This window comes from Cucurbita maxima, unplaced genomic scaffold (assembly GCF_002738345.1).
Source record: "Cucurbita maxima cultivar Rimu unplaced genomic scaffold, Cmax_1.0 Cma_Scf00017, whole genome shotgun sequence".
Taxonomy (NCBI): Eukaryota; Viridiplantae; Streptophyta; class Magnoliopsida; order Cucurbitales; family Cucurbitaceae; genus Cucurbita; species Cucurbita maxima.
The window spans coordinates 2,600,149-2,616,028 of NW_019272033.1; the positions used below are offsets into that span (position 1 = coordinate 2,600,149).

General features: G+C 36.1%; 2 protein-coding genes and 2 long non-coding RNA genes across 7 annotated transcripts in view; 1 reads left to right on the plus strand and 3 right to left on the minus strand.

The window, feature by feature from the left end:
* Positions 1-1,047, minus strand: part of LOC111492143 — a 4,532-nt gene extending 3,485 nt beyond the window's left edge. Inside the window, exon 1 of one of the 2 annotated variants that reach the window (XM_023141390.1) lies at positions 668-1,047. The gene's annotated coding sequence lies outside the window, so the exon portion shown is untranslated. Of the gene's footprint in view, positions 1-242; positions 631-667 lie in introns of those variants that run through there. The other variant, XM_023141393.1, reaches the window with a different exon arrangement.
* A 2,059-nt stretch (positions 1,048-3,106) lies between these two features.
* On the minus strand, positions 3,107-5,767 carry LOC111492247. Of its 2 annotated transcripts, XR_002719832.1 has the most exons (6): positions 5,500-5,767; positions 5,237-5,406; positions 3,853-3,992; positions 3,518-3,661; positions 3,341-3,435; positions 3,107-3,252 (listed from the first exon to the last, which is right to left on the minus strand). It is a non-coding gene; the product is annotated as an uncharacterized LOC111492247 (long non-coding RNA). The 2 variants fall into 2 exon arrangements; XR_002719833.1 differs by lacking the exon at positions 3,107-3,252 and having other exon boundaries at positions 3,400-3,435; positions 3,915-3,992.
* A 964-nt stretch (positions 5,768-6,731) lies between these two features.
* LOC111492154 lies at positions 6,732-13,605 on the plus strand. Of its 2 annotated transcripts, XM_023141410.1 has the most exons (6): positions 6,732-6,959; positions 7,224-7,281; positions 8,314-9,152; positions 10,199-10,312; positions 10,779-10,928; positions 13,157-13,605. In XM_023141410.1, the coding sequence occupies exons 3-6, from the start codon at positions 8,376-8,378 to the stop codon at positions 13,289-13,291; spliced, it is 1,176 nt and encodes a 391-aa protein (XP_022997178.1). In that variant the 5' UTR covers positions 6,732-6,959; positions 7,224-7,281; positions 8,314-8,375; the 3' UTR covers positions 13,292-13,605. The 2 variants fall into 2 exon arrangements, with proteins under 2 accessions (XP_022997178.1, XP_022997177.1); XM_023141409.1 differs by lacking the exon at positions 7,224-7,281.
* A 2,016-nt stretch (positions 13,606-15,621) lies between these two features.
* LOC111492252 overlaps positions 15,622-15,880 on the minus strand; it is a 625-nt gene continuing 366 nt past the window's right edge. Inside the window, exons 2-3 of the long non-coding RNA XR_002719840.1 lie at positions 15,743-15,842; positions 15,622-15,649 (exon numbers count right to left, since the gene is read on the minus strand). This is a non-coding gene — a long non-coding RNA (uncharacterized LOC111492252). The remainder of the gene's footprint in view (positions 15,650-15,742; positions 15,843-15,880) is intronic.

Here is a 15,880-nt window from a genome sequence, read left to right on the forward strand (position 1 = left end):
AAAAAAAAAAAAAAAAAAAAAAATCCCCACATATTCACCTTTATCTTCAACTAATGATGAAATGAAATCGACCCCGACCCCCAACCTCCACCTCTTGTTAATGGGGAAAAAAAGTAAAGCAGCAGAAGGAATTCTAAGCATCAGAGAAAGGGGAAAAGAAATATATGCTGGCAGGGAAGTCAAAAATTCAAACAGCAATATAATACAGAGTTGAAGAAATTGTGAAGACCAAAAATATGGACCTCCATATAAAAATCCTGAAGCAGATATTGGAGGTTCACTAAAATTGAGGCAGAAACCCCCTGATAATCAAAAAATGGTGTAGAAAATGGGCCAAAGGAGCGCCCTAGTTTGGTGATTGAATTTATGGAACAGAGAGAGAGGAAATTTGAATAAATGATGGAACTGAGTCAGAGTGGCTTGGCTATTTCTGTTATCAGCCTCAAAAAGAGGTCACCTGCCATGGCAGATTACACAGAACCTCTTTCTCTTTCTGTTTCTTTCTCGCATTGCAATTAATAAAGGAAGCGAAACTAAGAGAAAAACAAATGCTCTTACCGACTCCGTTTCCTAATTAATACTCCGGAGATACAGTATTCAATGATATTTCCTTCGATAAACCCTAAACCCAAACCCGCTCTCTTTCTTTTAACTTCAAATTACTTACCAAATCAAATACCTGCTCCTCCTCCTTCTTCACCGGAATTACTCCTCGAAGCTCCGTCGTTTGCCGAGTTTCCGATCACCGGAGCAGAACAATCAAAAAAGACGTCCGTCGTCCTTCTCCGGTTCTCCGATCCTCTGTCGCTTAATTTCTATCGTGACTGATAGCCGCTTTGTAATTATCGACTTCAGGTGACTGAGAATTCTTAAAAAAATCTTCAGGTGTTGACAAATCAAATACAGATTCCAATACAGCCACGTATATTCCGGCCGGAGATTTGTTAAACTGTCTCTCGCCGGTAAATTCAGCTGACCAGAAGTTACAGCAACTCCGGCGATTTGTAAACGCCGATGCAGTAAGCTTCAGAAGCCATTCTTTTGTTGCCAAATGTATTAATATGCATCTTTTTCTCTATATTAATTGATTTATATATTTTATTTTCGCCAAGTGGGGACCACACCCTACCGTGATTGTGTACGGTCGTGCCTAGATGTTAAATCTTGACCGCGGAATTATGGCCGTTGGATTTTTGTTTTTAATGTTATCATGAGATGACGGTGGCTATTTTTTATTATGGTAGGACACGTGTCACTGAAAGGTTCTTCAAGACACAAGTACATGGAAACTTCAGTATCACGTATGATGACGTAATTGATGATCAATTTACAGCCGTTGATTTTCTTTAATTGGAAATTTTTTTAATTTATTATTTAATGACGGAAATGAATATAAAAATAGAAAATATATTTTTAAATAAAAGGAAGATTTCCATTGGTTAGTTATTTTAAAATTAAATATGGAAACAATTTATTTCTTAAAAAATATAATTTTTTTTTAGAAATATGTGTTTGGTAGAAAATTAAAACATTGGATCCCACTTTTTTAAAATTGCATTTACAAATTTGGCCAAATATTAATATGATATTACAAATTTAGCAACTAATTTTACAATTATTTGCAAATATAGGAACAAGTTATAACCCGAACCTAACCGAACCAAATTTGTAAAAAGTCCATAATTCCCGTAAATGTTGGCATATCGTATTAGTGTGTTTAAAATATAACATTGCTAACAGATATTGTATTTTAGTTTGTTATGTATCACCGTCAGCTTCACGATTTTAAAACGAGTCTACTAGATAGAGGTTTCCACATTTTTTATAAAGAATGTTTCGTTCCCCTCTCCAACCAATGTAGGATCTCACAGTCCACCCCCTTTAGGAGATTAACGTCCTTGTTGGCACGTCACCCGGTGTCTAGCTCTGATACCATTTGTAACAATTCAAACCCACCGCTAAGGGATATTGTCCACTTTAACCCACTACATATTGTTGTCAGCCTCAGGGTTTTAAAACACGTCTATTAAGGAGAGGTTTCCACACCTTTATAAAGAATGCATCATTCCCCTCTCCAACCAATGTGGGATCTCACAATCCATCCCCTTTAGGAGACCAACGTCCTCACTAATACACCACCCCAGTGTCTAGCTCTGATATCATTTGTAACAACCCAAACCCACCGCTAGCAGATATTGTTCGCTTTAACCCGCTACATATTGTTGTCAGTCTCAGAGTTTTAAAACGTGTCTATTAAAGAGAGGTTTCCACATCTTGAATGCTTCGTTCTCCCAATGACTAAAATGGACAATATCTACTAACAGTGTGTTCTCAAACGACAAAAAAAAGTTTCGTTCTTTCATGCTTGAATGCTCCAATTGGCAAGTGGGGGGAATCCATTTGGGTCTACCCTAAATTCTGAGGGTCTGCCTGCCCTTAAAAACTTTTAAGAATAAGAACTTTAAGGGAAAGAGACATGGTGACCCCTACCCAATTTGTAGATACCTAAAAATACCTTTTGTTTTCCATAAGGTACCCATTTTTTGGCCTATGGTTTTGAAATTGATATCAATAGAAAGGGATGTCTCAACTGCCTTAAAATCATCACTTTCATTAGCATTCATTTGTAATTTAATGTTGCGTCGATATTGAATAGCCAACTCCCTCTGAAACATGATTGTTTGTCGATCACATTAATACCATACAAGTTTAAGTCGAGGAGAGCTTGTGGGTTGGGTCTAGATTAGGTCGGGTTGGAACATTTTCTAGACCCAATCCAATTGTTCGAGTTGTAAATTTTTTAAATTCAAACAACATTTATTAAACAATGAACTCAATTCACCTAACTATAAAAATTTTTAGTTCAGCTCGTGGTTCGAATTGTGAACTCAACTCAGTATAAAATTTTTAGGTTGAGTTAGTTCGAGTTGTTTAGGTTATTTATTTAAAATAGCTTCTATTCATTTATTTTCAAACTTTTAATTAAGATTTAAATTATTTTTCAGAGTTATATTGGAGAATAAATATATATAAGGTACATATAATTATATCGTAAGGAAAAATATAATCTTTTAAAAATTAACCTAATGTTAGAGAAATTCACGAATCAACGCAATTCATAACGTTTTCATTTGTTTAAACCCAACACAATTCAAATAAGCTCATAACTCAACCCAAACTACACAAATTGGTTGAGCTAATCAAATTCATCCATCCTAAATTAGTGAAATTCCTCATCAGGTAAGTTCTAACCTGCACGAAAAACGTAACGATATAGACATTATTTCGGAGAAAGGCTCGGTGAAATAGACATGTCTATGAATATGCGGATTACTTGCACCTAGACAAAAAGACCTTATAAAGCTTCACTGTTCCGTCGAATTGACTTTGACTTTTTTAAACATCCCCTAACAGCTTCACTAGCCCTTGAAACTCCTGCAGTTCAACACGCCGATCTCATGCTGAGGAACAGTGTTCCAAAAGGCCCGTTCGAGTTTACGAAACTGATCGAACTTACTTGTTATGAAGGTGTGCTGTGATCTCTCCACCAAGGAAAGCCAATTTAGTAGCCTTGAATACTGCGTTAATCGACTCTCTCCAGCTCCCCCGATACCTTTGTCGTTCGTATTTCCCTTCGACTGGTTCGGATCTTCCATTGGGCCTGCAGAGATTATTAACATGTTTTTCCAACCTATATCATCCCACCTACGGGACATTAGCTTTCGGGCAATAATTTTTTATGTATGTCTTCTGTCTTTCTGTTCAAGGGATCCAGAGAAAGATAGACCTACCTATTTTGAAGATATTTCAAAGCGACAAAAACTCGAGATAAAGACACGTCTATTACCGAACCTATGAACGCTAAAGAAATGATCCCATTAACGGGAAGAACAGCCTGACCAACCAATACTTACAGAACTATGTCCATGTGGCGAGGTGCATAATGTCCACCCTCGATGCCAAGAAGGACTTCATTGTTCCTGTTATGTTCCCTGCATCACAATGACAGTATCAAATTATATAACATACAAATGTTGGACGAAAAGATAATATTGTTGAGCATATGGTAGAATGATGCAAAGCATATAATCGAGGGAGGGAAAATTATAAAGGTATCGAAATTAAGAAGTTGTTAACGCTTAAAAACATATCGAGTTATGTAGTTACTAACTTAATTCATAATAAAGCATTCATTACAAGAGCGTAGAAATCTCTCACTACTAGACGTGTTTTAAAATTTAAGGGGAGGCCCAGAAAGAAAGAAAAGCGCAGAGAGAACAATATCTGTTAGTAGTGGTTACATAGACATCTTTTCCATGGGTAGGCTTAGAAATTATTTTGAATAATGCATAACAACAAATGGGTGATAAATGACAATATAAAAAGATCTAGCTAGCTTCGGTGACATGTTATCAAGTAGATAGAGCAACTATAAATTTAAATAAAAGTTGGAAATGTAACGGTCCAAGTCCACCGCCAGTAGATATTGTCCTCTTTGGGCTTTCCCTTTCGGGCTTCCACTCAAGGTTTTAAAACGCGCGTGCAAAGGAGAGGGTTCTACATCCTAATACATTGTTTCCCTCTCTAACCGAGGTGGGATCTCATAGAAAAGATCACAATCCACCCCCTTTGGGGTAATCAATGTGGGACTCCCAATCCACCCTTTCGGGCCCTGCGTGCTAGGGAAAGATTTCCACGCTCTTGTAAAGAATGCTTCGTTCACCTCCCCAGCTGATGTGGGGTCTCACAATCCACCCCTTTGAGGGTCAGCATCCTCGATAGCATTCATTCCCTTCTCTAATCAATGTGGGACCCCAATCCACCCTTTTAGGCCCTCCGTGCTAGGGAGAGGTTTTCACATCCTTATAAAGAATGCTTCGTTCACCTCCCCAGCCAATGTGGGGTCTCACAATCCACCCCTTTGGGGTCAGCATCCCCGATGACACTCGTTCCCTTCTCCAATCGAAGTGGGATCCCCTAATCCACTCCCTTCGAGGTCCAATGTTTTTGATTGGCTACCGCCTTGTGTCCACCCCCTTCGGAGCTCAACCTCCTCGCTGGCCATCGCCCAGTGTCGGGCTCTGATACCATTTGTAACCGTTTAAGGATTGAAGAGGGGAATTAAACCTTCCGAAGGCGAAAACCTCTCCAAACAAGATTTTTAAAATTTTGATGGAAAATAATATCTACTATTTATTGATTAAAGAAACCAAGTCAAGAAACACTGGAATCGTACCAATCCGATGAACAGTGAGGGTAGGACGATTCGAAACGGCAGCATGCCGCCTGAAGAAAATGACCTCGTCCACGACCTCGCCAGCAAGCTCCTCCCAACGAATATTGAGGTCGTCCTCAACCACAATGCTCCTACCGTGTTGCAGCAGCCTCACCTCTCGATTAGCGAAGCTTTTCATTTCCTGATCAAAAGAAGAATCGGATTAATCGAAGGGAGAAACAGAAACACTTCAAATTGGAAATCGGTGGAGGAGATTAGAGGACCTAGAGAGAAGGACCGGGGCGCCATCCGGGCATGGCGAGGAGCTCGTTTGCAGGATTGATCGAAACTATCGTTGCCGCACTAACGTCGCCATGGTTGCCTCTTTGTTGCCCTTTCTGTGAATTGACGGTTTAACCGAGTGAGATGGTTGTTGAATCGAATTTCTATGGGCGCCTCAGCCAACAGATTCTTGAGATTCTTCTGCAGGTGCGATTCCGGCGATTCGCATTTGCTTTGTCATTCAAGACCGCTGCGATGGGTCCCGTTCCCCATTTTAAAATATAATAATATTTTAGAAGCTACCTACTAATTCCAACCAATAATAAATTTTGATAATAAAATAAAATATACTACTTGATAAAAAAAATATTAACGAACAAATATTTAAGATATATTCTTTCACTAATATATTCTCAAAATATTAATTGATTACGAACATTATTTAAAACTAGATTGTACTGTGAATTTAAATTTAAATTTTTTCGTTTATTTTATTTTAATTTCATAATTAATTTTTTTAATGGATGGGTTCGAATGATTTAAGTCAATTATTTAAATTTTTTTAATAAAAATTAAAATGTTAATTCACACCCTATCTGTTCATTTATTTCACATTTATTTATTTGAAATATTTGATTAAGAATAGTGGTGGGAGAATAAATAACACAAAAAAATAATTATTATGAAATTAAATAAAAATAAAATAAATATATGTTTGTATAATTATATCGTATATTTTAAAATTATTCATAAATTCAAGTTGGTTCAGTTCAACTGAATAAATGAGAAATTTCAGGGATGAGAAATGAAATAACTGGCATAGATGGGGATTAAGAAGGTTTTCTCATTCCTGTCCTGCCCCTCGCACATCTCACCTGTATTGAACGTTACTCAAGGGTAAATTTGTAATTTGAAGGAGTTGTAACGTGCAAAAAAAACAACGCAACCGTGTATAGAATATAGTAATATCTTAGAAGAAGAATGACCTAGGGTTTCCCTCTTCTACGAGTTTTCATAATTTATGATTAATTAGGATTGATATTCGTCATTTACCTAAAACTCATTTAAGTAACGTTATTTTCAGACCTGTTTTTTTCGACTTATTTTATTAGGTACGATTTCACTCGCAAACAATGGTATTGAATCAAAATCTTTTTATTTAATAGATGAAGATTTAAAAGAATTTATCATCAAATATAAACGAATTTGGTATAAATTTAAATTAAACTTGAATATGTGATTTAGGGTTAATAGTTCTTAGTTTTAATTTAAGAACAAAATCAGAGAATGGTCAATTTTTCAGATCTCGTTCCACGAATGAGTTGATATTTGTCCCACCCACCGTTACCGGAGTTCGTCCAAGAAATTTACGAGATTCAATCTCTCTGTCGGCAACCCACCATCACTACCAGATCTTCTCTCCGTTGACGGCAGCTATCTCTCTCTCTCTCCTCCAGTTCAGGTATGCGTATCGCCCAATTCCATATTTTCCAACTCTTCCTATTTTCTGTGTTGCTTATCTGACCTAATTTCTTGAATTTGTTTATTCTGCTTCAGTCTGCGTCGACTTGTACATGCTTCTGTGTATGGATGTGAATCTCTTTTCGTTTGGTGTTTTTCCTTATCTATGGTCGTTCTTTGCGGATTCAACTTTTGATTCTTTCATTCTGTCGGTCTCTTTTCATTCTTTTTATAATTTCTATTTGCGTTTATACAATTATTCAAGGGGGGAAAAAAGCTTAAGGCGTCCGTTGGAATTGGATGGTGAAGACCTCGATTCCAAGGTAGGATTACGTTGGTTTCCCGATTCCCAGTATCTGTTGTTTTAGGTTGCGGTTGCTAATTTCAAACAAATGGAGACTATAGGGGTTGAGAATTGCCAATTTCTAACGAATAAACGCGATGTTGAGGATGAAAGCTTATGATGATTATACTTTCATATACCTGTGAGTTTGGATATTAACTTTGCAGATGATGTTTGGAGGAAACCGTGTTATATAACATGCATTTATATTACTAGGGCTCTTATTAACGTTATGAAATATCATGTTCTCTAGAAGACGGATGCCTTCTGCAGTATCCTTTTCCTATAAAATATAATTTTCTGATCAACTGTTCCTCTCACTTTGGACGTTATCCTTGTCCCTAGGTTTTAAGATTTTTCCACACATGATTTGTCTTGTTGTCCATAAATATTATGTATAGGGAATCATAGTCTCTTTTGTAATGTTGGTGACTTTTGAAAACATTTACGTGTTACTTTGTTTCTTGTTCGTGTTCACATGTCTATGATAATGAGTTAAGCTAAGCAATCTCATCCTTGGATGTCACAAAGGCTAGCATTTTGAATCCATTTTTGGAATTGTGTTTTTGGATGATAACCTATAACTTATGCATGTGTATTGCATAGCTTTTTATGATTCTTTTATCAATAATTTTGAGCATTCAGCTTTTTCTCTGATGCATTTGTTTAGTAAGGACATGTCTTTCTTGTTTTAATGATAATTCCTTAAGATAATTTCTTTCAATTAAAGAGAAAGTTATAGTAAAGGACCTCTTTCTTAGAATACTTAGGAAATATAGGATGAAAAAATCAAGTCACTATTCATCATATTCCTTGTTTCATCCTGTAGTCTTTACCAAACAGAGAGAGAGAGAGATAGCATATATCCTGTTAACTTCTGGTTTTCGTGTTGTAGACATTTGCATTTGGTGTTGAATCCCCTATTATGTTAAAAGTTTTTTCTTGTTTATAAATTTATTTTGCTTGGCTTATTTGTTTTTTTTTTTTTTTTTTTTTTTTTTTTTTTAATCAGAAAAAGAGCTGTGTCTTGTATGCATAATGATGTGAAGGAGATGGAATTGATTTAGTGGAAACATGGCAAAGGGAAGTCATGAAAATGTTGCTTTCATAGATGTTGAGAATTATAGGTTGGATGATGTTATTATCATTGATGATACTGAATTTGTTACTAAGAAATTTCAAAGGCCCAAAGTATCAGCAAAAAGCAGAAAAAGTCCTCCGTGTATATATGTAGATGGTTGCAGCTCAGATGAGGATGCCTGCTCACCTTCAAGAACCTTTCCTTCGTCCTCTCAGCGGCATTTTGTAGAGTTAGATGGTCGACAAAGCCGAAAACAATATGCATTTTTTATGGGAAAGTGTAGGCGAGGCAACTGTGGGAAAGCACCAGTTAGAAATCATTTTGGTTTACATATCAGTTCCCACAGCAGTTCCTCAGATAGTGATAGTTCTGATTGTGAAGTTATGGAAGGGTCTTTTGAAAATCTCCGAAAACAGTGGGAAGAGGCTTCCTTGAGAAGAAAGCATGATGTTCGCCGTGCTTACTTCAGAGTAGATGACCAAGATAAGGCATCTGCTTCTCATCGTGTTGATTCTGATACCAATTTTGATGTAGAAAATCAAATGAAGCAGAAATCTGAAGTACAAGGGTGTTCCAGTTCTAAAAATGCTGAAACTGGTGGTTGCTGTTTGTTGACTGGACCAAAGAGCAATTCAGCTGAAAATGGTTCTCTTACACCCTTCACTGTGAAGGATCTAATTTGTGAACGGGAAAGGCTGAAGGAGACGGATGAATACAGGCGAGCAATGGAAGAAGAATGGACAACTAGGCAACAAGAGTTACAAATTCAGGTCTGGGTGTGAATTGACTCGCTTATACAAAATATAATTACATTTAGCTTAACAACTAAAGAAAATCTAACCATCAAGGGATTTGCTTGACAGAGTTTGATGCAGTGTATTATTGTAATTTTAATTGAGTTAGTTAGTCTTTAGCTGCTGAATGATTTTTAGTTAGTTTATCTGGTAATTGGTTAGTTGGCTTGTTAGTAATTGGTTTACATATCGGACTAGTATCCTCTGAAATAGTGGGTTAGTCACTTGTATTTTAGGATGACTTTTGAATAATAATAAAAACTCGTGGTTGAGAATTCATGGGGTTTAGGCTCTTTGATTGTGGGATACATTAGCTTTACACTTGGAAGACGAGTGTTCCTTGCACCAATAAACAGAACATGGAAAAGAAAAATTATTTTTCGTGATATTATAAAATTTATCAATTAGCTGCTTGGGTTAGGACTCAATTTGAAGTATATGTGGTCGAGGATAACTTGGAGTATTGTATCTATGCATGGCAGGAAAATTGGATAACAAGTTATTTAGAAGAGGCTACATTAATCCATTGATTAACTTCAAAATCTTGTGCCAATTGTTAAGGACATGTTTCTGCATCCATCCTCTAAAGTTTTCCCTTTGCTTTTAACAACTTCCTACCTGACCAACCTCTACATTTGGCATTTTTCTAATTGTAACAACAGTAAGTGATCTGGATATGTTAATAGGTTGAATTAGGATGAGATCCTGAAATATCATTTATGCCAGCATGAGTATGTTATCTTTTTGCCCTACTTGGAAGTTGAGTAGAAAAAACTGTCTTTTAGTGAAAAGATGATTGTAACTACTTATTGAAATAAATTTCCCCTTATTTTGTTCTCATAGATGTTTTTTTCTTTCTAGAACTAAGTTAACATTCTTGAGAAAGTAGGCTCGTGAATTTTGATTTCAAGTGATAGTCATACTATGTTTTAGAAGGAATAAGAACAGCTCTCAAAACCAGTTCTTGTTATGGAGAAAATTTCCCTAAATAGCTCCTAAATTTTACCCCCACTGTTTTACAGGCTGAAGAAGCACAAAGATTACGTCGAAAAAGAAAAGCGGATAGAATGCGACTATTAGACATGCAAAAAAGGCAAATGAAACGTTTGGAAGAAGTGAGAGAGACACAAAAGAAGGTATATTATGTATACTCGTTCAATTTTCCTGCTCTTTAGCTTTTTGATTTCTGGCTAGACCTTAATCGTCATGCAACGTTTTTGGTTTCGGGATAGACTTTAACCATCATGCAAAGTTGGGTGGTGGAAGTGTTCTGTTTTCCCCCCTAAAGTATACCTCTGGTTTTAGGGATGTTATTTCAAATTCACGATTCTTAAAAATCTATGGAACTGAATTAGCATGATAGGACGCCCCTTTTTGGAATGGAAACCCAATTGATTTGGTCCAGATTGGTTGTCTGTTTGTCATCTGTTATTTTTCGTTTCTAAATCAAGTAAGTCTATTCAAATGGGTTATTCTTTTCAATATCTCATGGTGATTGTCTATAATCAAGCTACGGCAGCCTGATTATATATACCTATCAGAATTCACGACAGTTTGTTAGAGGATGCTTTCCTTCTCATTTAACATTTTTGGTTATTTCAGGATGAGGAAAATATAAACTTAAAGGAACAACTTCGTGTGAATGTGAGAAAAGAGCTAAGTAAGTTGGAAATGAATTGCACCGATATGGCCTCCTTGTTACGTGGCTTGGGAATTCAAGTTGGAAGCGGTTCACATCCTTCATCACAAGAGGTATGCTTTATAATTTGTTCTTTAGTCAGTACAAACATCATCAGTGAGTATTTCATCTTTTTCAATATACAAAATATCGTAAATGTTATGCTCAATGCATATTAGTATATTTGTGTGAGTTTTATTTACTTGGGGGGTAAGTGTGCTCCCATTTTCTCAACTTAGTAGAATCAGCTTTCCATATTCCATTCCTTGGTGAAGCAAATAATGGAACTCAAATCCCGAATATAAGAAGGGCATATGCTGTAAATGGTTTTAGATCAATCAGCCTGGTAAATAGATTATATAAAGTTATTTCTTAGATGTTAGGTAGAAAAAGCTCAATTTCATGGTTTCTTTCAATCGAGCGGACTTGACATGGGAAAGACAAATAGTAGCGGATTCGATTATTATTGCCAAATGGGATGGTGGAAAAAGAACGAAGTGATTGTTTTTTAATACACAATATTGAATGGAGACTTTCTTGTAGATCTATTCATCATATGGTCAAAGGCAAACTCGGTTTGAGGAAGAGTAAGATGCCATTGCTTAGGTTTGTTTCCCACCAAACATCAAATTAGATTGTCCAAGTTGCGATTTGTAACCTCCATTTAGTTGTCAATTTGAGGATGATTGATTGTGGTTGGCGGGGGATTATAACATAGTTAGGAGTTCTCAGTAGAAGGCTTCATGGGAAGGGAAAAATTAGATTTGTGAGACTGTTTAACACATTCATGTAAGACTGCGGTCTTTTTGGTCCTCCTTTAGGAAATGGATGTTTTACTTGGGTATAATCGTAGAGATCGTCTTTAGGCCCTAGAGTCATGTCCGACCATTGGATGTTCCTGGATTCTGTGTCCCCCAGTGTGGCCTCTGCCGTTTCAAGTTCAAAAATATATGGCTGGGTCATCCTTCCTTCAAGTCCTCTCTCCCTTTGTGGTGACAATAAGAGGGAGACAATGAGTTGGAGACAAAAAGCCAAGGTAAGTTGGGTTAAGGATGGGGATGCCAACTCCACCTACACATTTTGGAGGGCATGGATTCATAACATTGATCTCAATTTGATTTCATAATATGTCAATGATGTAGATTACCGCCTTAAATATTAGGACACATCCGTGGTAAAACACGTACACAATGGCAACTTAAGCAAACATAAGTTGCGGATCAAAACAAAGGAAGATAGGACAGGGCAGGGCAGTAACTTCTGGTGTTAATGTATATAGTTCCAGTTTGGAGTTCCTGCCTGTAGTTTTGGAAAGGAAAGGATTTGGGAGTATGGGCTAAGAGGATCAAAAGTCGCTGCATTCCAGGCACCAATTATTATTATTATTATTATTATTTTTATTTTTTTTGAGATCTCAAGGGAAAATCTAGAAAAAGTATATTATCATCAAGGAGTTCTCTATCCATGTTTGTATTTGTTGTTATGCACAATAGCTAAAGGATGACTCATTGAGTAGATGGTGAACTATCTCTTGAGGGTTTTTTTTTTTTTTTTTATAGCCTCTCAAGGGAAAATATAGAATAAGTTGAGTTAGAGCCAACTCGACCTCTCTAAGAACATGGGCAAGCAAGTGCAAAGGAAACCTCAGCTTATTCTTGAACAAGTCAGGATATAGGTCAACCCAACTCCGTGGGAATCGTTGATATGCTTGACTTTATTCGAAAGGCTCATTAGAATATTTTTCCTAGAGGCGATCTAGTTCACACTTCAGTCCTGACGGGATCGGGTCTATCCTGCACTGAGGGAGTTATAAACTCTAGAAGTTCTAGCCATTTCAGGGAATTTAAAAATTACCACAGCGAGAAGCCACAATTTGTTCATATTGGCATGAAAATGGGTTGACAGCAGCTCGGTAGATAATGAACGCTCGAGTGAGAGACCGCCCAATCTCCTATATGGACATGCGTTTGAGCCTTGACCCTTCACACAATTAGATGGAAGTTAAGTGTTGTAAAAAATGACCCTAGTCAAGCACGAGCTTGGTCATCTGACCGACTTGACCGGTTGCTAAAAGGCAAGGCTTGAGCTTACTTATAGGCTATAACTTTTATAGATGTAATATGGAAATCAAAGAATCCTCAATCTTCTAACTCCTGTGATCAAAGATTCTTAACTTTGTTGATAGGAATTGTTTGTCCTATCAGCGTATTCAAGTGACCATTCTCGTCGACGTTATATAACTGATTAGCAGCAGCTATTGCAAGTGAAATCAAGTGTTAAAACTCCTTTTCTTATGGTTCAGGTGCAAGCAGCATATAAAAGGGCGTTGCTCAAGTTTCATCCCGATCGCGTATCCAGCACAGACATACGCCAACTCGTCGAGGCTGAGGAAAAATTTAAACTTATTTCTCACATGAAGAAAACATTTATGTGGTAACCAAGTAGTCATTGTTCTTATTTTCCTGCATGTTCATATTAATTTGATATTGGTGGTCAGGCAAATGTTACATATTCTTGTTGCCCTTTTTAGTTCGCAAAAAGCATATCATATCATATCATATCCATAGGTAGGTCTCATATACATGTTATTTATTATTATAACTATTACTATTTTCTCAAGAATAATCTTTAGGAATTGACAAGAAGCTGCTGATAGTTTATGTCGGAAGACTCAATATGTCGTTAGTTGGTATTCTACTTGTTTGTTTTAGCTCATACGAAATACAATCAAATCGAATTGTGGCTGGCTTTTTTCCTCTGTGGTTGGTTCGGTTTCTTTGTGATTGTACGAAAATCCTCATCTTTCACCTTCAAATCGAATGAGAAATTGTTATCCTTGCATAGCTCACGGGCTGCTACATTAGCTTCATGTTTTAACAGCTTTCTTTTTTCACCACTTTCGTGATCCCGATCCCGATCCCGATCGATCGTAGTTTCTTCCCACTAACAAAGCTGTGGACGAAGTAGTAACAAGAGGTTGCAACAATTAATCTCAGACAAACCAGAAGAGCATGAACCAAAAACAAAATAGAAGAAAAGAAGCCAAAAGAATATGCATAACATATGTAGAGCGTCTAAGAACGTAAGCAAGCATATAGTTATTTGGGCCGAATTTTAGTGGCCCAAGCGATAGCTTAGAACCAAGCCCAGCCCATTTGTTTTTGGTATTTAAGCACGTGTTTAGACTTTACACAAAAACTATAAATATTTAATATAAATCGATGACACGTGTTTTTTTCTCACAAAAATATGTAATAAATAATCATGATGAAATTATAAAGCCAAAATTGTTTGCAATAATGCATTCATTTACATATTGTGAATATCATCAGATTTTGATTAATCAATTACTATTAGTTTATTTAGTAATAAATAAACATAATTTATGGAGGATAATCTTTCCATTTTGTTTTTATCCTTGATTTTTTTATTTATTTATTATTTTTTTTTTTTTAAGTTTTGTAAATTCCTATTTTGTCTCCTTTAATAATCATCTACTCAATTAAATAGCATTCCAATCTATTTGGACCACTAACTCAAAAACCAGTAAATTAGGTCTTGGAGAATTCAACTTTCGTTCTCAACTCATGAACATTATGAGCTCGTGGTTTCTTCCGTAACTCCTAAAACTTCTTCATAGTGGTTGTATTTCATGTCTCATTTCATAAAGAACCTCAAAATGACTCCATATTGAATTAACATTTAGTTGATTTACTCGAACTTGACTTTCGTAACTTGCTAAAAGACGATCCTTCTTTACCAACCACAAAGTATCGACAAAAGCCCGACCTTTTCATATTTGAAACGCTAAAAGCCCTACCTTTTACAGAAACCACTTTCTTTAGAACAAAACCCTTTCCATTATTAAGCTAGCCACATCCTCATCTTCTTGTTCCTCCTCCTGCTCGAGTCTCAAGTACTAATCTGATCGTCTCTGAAAAAGTTCCCGACGTGCAACAGGATTCATTGGCGACCATCGAAACTTGCAAACCTGTTGATTCAAACAATGCACGGATAACATGAAGCGTAAGCGTTGACCTAACGTTATTTCATAATGATTCGACAAGAAACGCCCATTCAGCTTCCAAAAAAGCACTTTTTTTCCACCATTTCACAAAGAAATGTTTGGTTGATAATTACCCAATGTTTAGAGAGGGATGATGAGGAGCTGATTGGTACAAGAAAGACAAAAGGCATTGTAGCAATGGTGTGGCTGCTCTTCCCATTCTGCCTCTTCTGCCATTGCTACACTCTTCTCCTTCTCCTTGATCTTATTTTTCTCACAAATTCGTAAATAAAAATGTAATTATAATCACAATTATGCTCCTAAACTATCGCTAAAATCAAAAGCTTAATCTAACAGATTATGTTTATCGCTAATCTTTTCACTTCCTTTCACCCGTTCTCCTATCGGGTTCAAAAATTTGTATATAATACCCGAATAGTCGCTATCGTTCAAATATAAAATATGTCATTTTGTGATTTTTTTTTTGCCTTCTAAGGTCTCGTGTTTCGAGATAAATAAAAATCGAATGCTTAGAATCTCTTTTAAAAAGTGCTTATACTAAAAGTACTTAAAACTCACCTAATTTGCCAGTAGGGAATTTTGCTCCTGTATTGCTCTTTCCTGTATGTATATGTTTATTATATATAAGAAAATAAATAAAGCAATGAAATAATAATAATAATACTAATAATTAATAAAAAAATGATTTAAAAAAATTAAAAAAATGGGAAAATAAAGAGGATTTGCCTTTCTTTGAAGTGTAGAGATGGAATCACATATTAGTTGGTTCTGAAAAATAATCCAATAAATAAATAATCAATAATTAAAAAAAAAAAAAGAACAAATCCAAACAAAAACATCGGACAATACGAACAGCCCTACTTTTCTGGATCGAACATGTTTCAGTGCTGTGTCCATTTGTTGTTCCAAGCTTTGCAGTTCTTTAACGCTCAATGAATCCAAATCTTCTCCCATATAATGACTGAAATCACCCCAAAAAAAAAAAAAAAAAAAAAAAAA